General features: G+C 41.4%; 1 protein-coding gene across 1 annotated transcript; it reads left to right on the top strand.

Moving 5' to 3' along the window:
• The first annotated feature begins 5783 nt into the window (after positions 1 to 5783).
• LOC107631722 (putative 3-hydroxyisobutyrate dehydrogenase-like 2, mitochondrial) lies at positions 5784 to 7063 on the top strand. The gene has a single exon (XM_016335261.3). It carries the CDS (start codon positions 5911 to 5913, stop codon positions 6838 to 6840), a length of 930 nt encoding a protein of 309 aa, XP_016190747.1. The 5' UTR covers positions 5784 to 5910; the 3' UTR covers positions 6841 to 7063.
• Positions 7064 to 7421: the final 358 nt, after the last annotated feature.

Raw genomic sequence — 7421 nt, 5'->3', positions numbered from 1 at the left:
TAGGCATTAGTTTTCTGAGTATGAATTGGTTGAGAACAAGTTGAGGATTTTTTTTTCTTGTGAACATTAAATTTATAGAGTGTGCATTGTGTAGTTTGAAGTTATAGTGTTAGATTGTTAGTGTTATGCGAGATATGATGAAATTTGAGAGAGAACAGTGTCATTTCCGAATAGAGGAGATCAGGGACCATTTTGTCCCCTATTAGAGTTTTCAGGGTCTATTTTGTCCTCCGTTAGAATTAACGGAGTAAAGAACCTAAGTGACTGACGAAGTTAATTGTTAGGGACCAATCGAGTAATTAATTTTAGTTGGAGACTAAAGTGTCCAGTCTGAAATTCTTTGAAAACCAAAATGGATATATATTAGATTTTTTATTTTTAATTTATTTTTTTAATCTTATAATATACTTTAAATATTAATAACTAATGGAAGAAGGGACAAAATTACACCTGAAAGTTCATACGCTGGACAATAATACACTTGAATCATTTTATGAGTCACGCATGCACAGTAATTATACACTCCGGCGGACACAATCACCATTTCGGCCATCAGCGTGTGGCGTGGTTAGTTTGAGTGGACACCTAGCTCTATTTTGTCCTTGCTGGCACGTTCAGATTCAGTGAGCTGGCCATTTAGTGCCAACTCAAAAAAAATATTTTATTTTAATGAATAATTCCAGTAAACCTTCGTTCTCTTTTATCTTCATAAGGAAGATGCTCAGTGTTGAAACCCTAACACCTTAACCAATAACTAAGAACATGGCTTCACTCAAGGAAAAATCGAGCTCCATATCCCTAAATTGTGGCAGCGCTGTTGGTGGCGGGTCTTCGTTGTTGAGGAACAAGAAGAAGAAGAAGAAGTTTGAGTACAACAACGGCAAGTGTTTGCACGGATTTGAAGCTGTGGTACTCAAGTCTGGAACAGAGTGGAATCTAGATAGATTGTTTCTGCGATGTCCTCTGTGGGAGGTAGGTTTCGAAATTGCATTTCTTATTGTTACTGAGCCGTTTGTTTCCTTCTTCACCCCTCCTTGGATTGTTGTGTCTAATCTTTAGAGTGCTGAACATCGTTGTGAGTATTTTGTTTGGCTGGACGAAGTGGAAGAAAAAACAAGAAACATTGGGGTAGAGGTTGTATCTGAAAAAAGGCCATTGAAACAATCATACAAGAAGATGAATAAACTTACAGAGTGTGCCAGCAAGTTGGAAGAAGATGTGCAAGAGTTACATAAGACAGTTGATATAATTAGGGGTGAAATAACTTGTATTAAGAATATAGTTATGGGTGTTTGTTTAAGGTTGAGTTTTTGGGCATTATTGATTTTGATGATATATTCTCAGAAGTGAGGATCGTGTCTAATAACTTTCAAAGTTGTATTGAATAAATGGAAGAAAAAAAGATCTCATTTTTTTGTGAATCATATATTGTAAGTGGTGTAACATCAACCATTGACATCAGAAAAAAATATAAACATGTGACAAGATTAGGTACAAAACAAGCAATTCATAACCAAGCTATTTCATACAATATCCAACAACATCTTTTCAACCACAAGTCTCTGCTTCATTGTAAACACAAAATAGGCAGAGTAGCGACCATAATCATTGAGTTTTCAAACAAGGCAGAAATACATAATTAAGAAGCAAAGTCACAATGTATATAAGATAATATATCACATACTACTAGATTACATAAAAAGGTCCCAAGGTTTATGATGATAAAGAAAACAGCCATGTCCACAAAAAACAAAACATACACATCAGTCTTTAGTAAAGGTTCTATGTCTATGTTGTAGCCCCTTGCATGGTCCACCTTCACTTGGGCCAACTTGATCAGTTGCTGCAGCTGGGCCATTGGTTATCCCATAAACTCCTCTTGGGACCACTTTTGATGGTCTTGGGTCCGGATTTGGTTGTTGTCTCAGACTTGGAGTTGGCATAAACTGTTCAAACCTCTGCCTCATTGTTGGGCTTGCAGCATTCATGGTTTTAGTGGAGACTATAGCGTTAGACTTGAGTCTTGGAGCAGTAGCATCATCATTAGGGTTCTGTTGTTGGGGTGGTGGTGGCTGTGCAGGGTTTGTTGCAACAGCAGCTTCCTCTGCCTCCATAGCTGCTACCTCATCAGCCATATCAGCCTGCTTTTTTTCACAACTCCTACTATTGTGGCCACTCTACAACATATAAACATGATTGGAGTAAATATAAGAGTATGAGTAATCTCTAGGAATAATACATAAAACATGATATTCATACCTCTTCACAGTATTTGTAAATGATTGTTCCATATCTCCTTTTAAGCTTATGTGGGTTGGAATTTGGTCTTGCCTCATTTCTCTACTTTCTTCTCTTTTTGTTGGTCTGTCAATGGGTGTCTTATAATGAGGGGCTAGTGGAGGATAGCCTTCAGCTTTATCCCAAAATTCTTTACTTGGTACAGGGTTGATGTTATGTTGATATGCTGAGTTATATGCAGTCATTCCCAACCAGTTATGAATCTGGTCTTCTGGCCTCCGACCCCTCAGAGCAAGTGCTGCACAAGCGTGTCTGCAAGGCAAGCCTGTGAGCTGCCAAAATCGACAGGTGCACTTCTGATTTCCCAAGTCAACAGTAACCTTAGTAGGATGCTTCTCAACCTCATATATTTCTTCATTGTCATCCCCTGCCCATGTGGGAGTCTATTTGTTACTTTCTTCCTTCTCTCTCTCAAGCCTACTTAGTTGTCTTGGTGCAACAGAACCAACATAGCCACTTAGAAACTTTTTGTTCATTGCCATAACCCTCATGATATGAACTATGACTTCCTCTAACATTGTGATGATTGGCTTGCCTCTGTACTTGAGAATCTTACCATTGAAAGTCTCACAGTTGTTGTTAGTGACATTGTCCACCTTCGGCCACTCATTGAAATGTGCCTTTGTCCAAGTTTTTGGGTCAAGTCGATCTAAGTATTCCCAGACAGCATTGTTGATTCCCTTTAACCTCATCATTGCAGCCTCAAACTCACTAACAGTGGTAGCTCAACAACATGCCCACACTGCTCCTTTCAACTGTTTATCCTTCCACCTTTTAGTGAAGTTGCTCCAAATGTGCATTGCACAAAAATGATGATGCACTCCGGGCATTACCTGCTCCATGGCTGGTATGAGACCCTGCGTTCACACAAACAACAACAATTAACAAGCTGAGTGATACAAATCAACTAGGAAACAACAATTAACAATTACCTTCTGTTGATCACTCATGAAGTTCCAACCATGCACCCTATAGTTTCCCAAATCACGATGCAGGAGTTCTAGAAATCATCTTCAGTTATCTCTTGTCTCTGAGTCAATGACTACATATGCAATGGGAAAGATCTGATTGTTAGCATCTTGTTCCACTATTGTAAGCAATTGTCCACCGTAATAACCTTTTAGGAATGTACCATCAAGTCCAATAAATGGACTGCAACCTTGTATGAAACCTTTTTTGCAAGCGTTAAAACATATGTAGAGTCTCTTGAAGATCGGGAGGGAATTAGGCATAGGGGTAGTGTCCATATCAATAGTTGCTCCTGGGTTAGCTGTCAACAGGGCAAGAATGTAATCCCTCAACTCAGCATACTACTTCCTCTCTGAGCCCTCAATATTCTCCCTTGCCTTCTTCATTGCCCTCTGTATTTTCTTGTAGTTGATGGTTACATTGAACTCTCTCCTAAACCATGCCTCAGCTTCAGAGGTTTTAAAGTCCCTTTGGTCCCTCAACTTCTCCTCCAGCTGTTCAATAACCCACTTTCTATCAGCTGATTTGTTGGTGTGGCTTCGTGCACAAACATGTTGGTTAACAAACGTCTTTACTTAAAAACTCTTTGGTTCATTAGACCTTGAACAGTAGATAGTCCAAGGACAGTTGGCCTCACAACAAATTGCCTTACACTTCAAAGGTTCCAATCGGCTAAACATGATACTCCTTTCAATTTGTATATTGAACTTCCTAACAGCTCTTTTAAATTAGTCCATAGTTTTGAATTCCATCCCCAGCTCTAAATGTACTGAGCCAAAAGCAGCATTCGGGTTCCCTTGAGACCAAACAGTACGCTCTGCCTCATAGTCACTATCACAGTCTACTGAATAAGGGCTGTGCAGCTCCTCAGACTCATACTGATGGTAATCTGGGTCAGAGTCGTCATCATCATCACTCTCTGATGACTCACTGGTTGCACGAGGGACAAATATTTTTGGAGCTTCACCTATGCCTCCTTGCACAAAGGTCTGTCCACTAGGAGCTAGCCTCTTGTAAGAATTTCTTCTGTTCTTTTGTTTTGTTCTTGATTCTTGGGTAGGGACCTCATCTTGTTCAAGGTTAGGTTGTGATTGAGTTCCAGGTTCAGAATGTGTTGGTGGTGCAGTTTGAGTGGTTTGGGTTTGGGCCACAGGAGTTGTATGTTAGGTTGGGCCACATGTGGTGTGTGTTGGGTTTGGGCCACATGTGTTGGATTAACTTGGGCTGTGAGTGAGATTTTTTTGGACTTGGACTGTGGGTGAGATTGTTTTGCTGGTTCAGATTGTGTGATTTTTTATTGTCTTTTCCTTGGGTTGGTTCTCTTCATTGAAGGTAATGAACTCTGGGATGACTTCTAGCCTAGTGTTGTTAGTTTTCTTGGCCTCGGAATTCTGGCTGGTTTTTGAGTCCTTTGTGCCATCTTCTTTATCCTTCCACCAGGTGATTTCACACTATCTGCATTTACATTGGATGGTTCTGTTTTAGGGCTAGGGACCTCTTCTGCATCTACGTCAACCACCTCAACCTCAGTTGGAATGTCTACCGTATGCTCTCAATACACATGTACCACCCTATCATCATTTGTAATTGCATCCTCATACATGTTCACCACATCTCTATCAAGCCTAAGTAGCTTAAGAGCAACACCACCTCCGGCATCAGGTTTTTTCCAGTAAAAATCCTTCCAGTGAATATATCCCAAATCCTTGAACAATCCCTCCATGAAAAACAGGTTCAGCGTATCCACATTGACTCTAAGTATTAATGATACTTGACCACAGTTGTATACTGTAACCCCTTTTGAATTTCTCTCCAACCTCCCCCCGTGGTGATACACTAGCGTGATGTGACTTGACATCTACGAAGAAAAATAAAACCTTCATAACCACAACTAAACCCAGTAAAACCATCATTTTTTTTGGACAACCACAAACTAGTAACTAAACAAAGATCAAATAGCATGTTTGATCATCATAGGTACAATGGAAAGTTCAAAAGATGTTACCTTTAGATCGTCCCTGACTACCGTTGCTGTTGGTGGTGTGGGTTGCCTTTCTCGAGTACTCCTCCAACGATCAACTGAGTCACCACTTCAGAGCAATGTCATTGCCTCTCTGCTAGGACTCTCTAACTCTCTCAACGTGCAAACTATGTTACATTAAACACCAAGAAAACCTTGAAGGTTCATAATTCAATAAAAGAGAACGAAGGGTTTCAGCCTTAATTTTACCTAATTAATCATTAAAATAAAATATTTTTTTTGAGTTGACACTAAATGGCCAGCTCACTAAATCTGAACGTGCCAATAAAGACAAAATAGAACCAAGTGTCCACTCAAACTAACCACATCACATGCTGATGGCCGAAATGGTAATTATGTCCGTCAGAATGTATAATTAGTGTGCACACGTGACTCATTAAATAATTCAAGTGTATTACTATCCAGTCTATTGCATATGAACTTTCAGTTGTAATTTTGTTTCTTCTTCCAAAACTAATTAATAGAAGAAAAAAAACAATACTTTTAACAGCCTTCTAACCTTTCTTGTTAACAAGTGCGAAATTAGAAGAGCATCCAAAACACACCAGAGTGGCCAGTGCGCACTCCAGTCTGACGAGCATCTTCACTCGGTACCAAAGAAAATGGGAACGCCGTACCCGATGCCCATTGATCCATCGAAGACCAGAATTGGATTCATCGGAATCGGAGTTATGGGCGCCGCTATGGCCTCCCGCCTCATCTCAGCCGGCTACAACCTCTCTTTCTACGCACGCGACCCATCCAACCCAAACTCCCTCTCTCTCCAATCAAAGGGCGCAACCCTCTCCCCTTCCATCTCCGCCCTCTCCCAATCCTCCAACATTCTCTTCACCATGGTCGGTCACCCCTCCGACGTCCGCTCCCTCTACCTCGACGGCCCTCACTCCATCATCTCTTCCCTAAACCCTAACTCCGTCACCGTCGACACCACCAGCTCCCACCCGGACCTCGCCCGCCAGATCTTCTCCGCCGCACGACAACGCTCGTCCTGGTCCGTCGACGCGCCGGTCTCCGGCGGCGACATCGGCGCCAGGGACGGAAAACTGGCGATCTTCGCGGCCGGAGATCGCGACGTGGTGGAATGGCTGCAACCGTTGTTCTCGGTGATGGGAAAAGCAACGTACATGGGAGGCGCGGGGTGCGGACAGAGCTGCAAGATCGCGAACCAGATCACGATAGGAGGGAACCTGGTTGGGATAAGTGAGGGTTTGGTGTTCGCGAAGCGCGTGGGGCTGGATCTGGAGAAGTTCGTTGAGGCGGTTAGGGAAGGCGCGGCGGGCTCGAAGGCGATGGAGCTTTTCGCTGGGAGGATGATTGGGAGAGATTTCAGGCCAGGTGGTTATGCTGAGTATCAGGTTAAGGATTTGGGAATGGGTGTGGATGTTGTTGAAGGTGGTGATGATGAATCTTGTGTTGTGCTTCCTGGTGCTGCCATCTGTAAGCAGATTTTTCAGAGTATGGTTGCTAATGGTGATGGTAAGCTTGGTGGTCAGGGTGTTATAACTGTTATTGAGAGGATCAATGGCATGTGATGTTTGTTAGTTAGTTAGTTAATTATCAATGTAAAATTATCACTATGACTCTACCCAATAAGATTGCATGATTTGCATCACGCATTCACACTCTTAGTAGGAATCCAGTATAGGAAGCACTAGCAGCTTGCACTAGTTCACGTTCAAAGTTGAAACAAATATATTTGCCAAGACCAAGAGTACATGATAGTATTGCAAGTGTAAATTGATAGCTAGTTAGTAATGTGTGGCTGCCTCATGAATTCCTCTCACCTAGATCTTTGACTTTTGAGTGAATTCATTCCATCTGCGTTTGCTTATTCAAAATTGGGCTTCATATCACTCCACAGACTAGACGAAATTTTGTGTCCGACAGAAAAGGACAAATAGTCATTGATCTTTTGATCCGCAAACATTTAGGTTTTCGATAATTTGAAAATATATTTAAGTCCTTGATCTTTTTAAAATTTAGACTTATCAATCACTCATGTTCATTTAAATTATTGACCTTTTCAAAATCTAGACTTATCGATCCCTTATGTTCACTTGGGTTTGTCAGACTCAACAGAAAAATCTGATATGGTTGATACAAATGCACACAT

The sequence above is a fragment of the Arachis ipaensis genome, chromosome B3 (assembly GCF_059453495.1).
Source record: "Arachis ipaensis isolate K30076 ecotype BB chromosome B3, ASM5945349v1, whole genome shotgun sequence".
NCBI classification, from domain to species: Eukaryota; Viridiplantae; Streptophyta; class Magnoliopsida; order Fabales; family Fabaceae; genus Arachis; species Arachis ipaensis.
The sequence above is the reverse complement of the archived record's forward strand: the minus strand, read 5'-3'. Positions and strand labels throughout refer to the sequence as shown.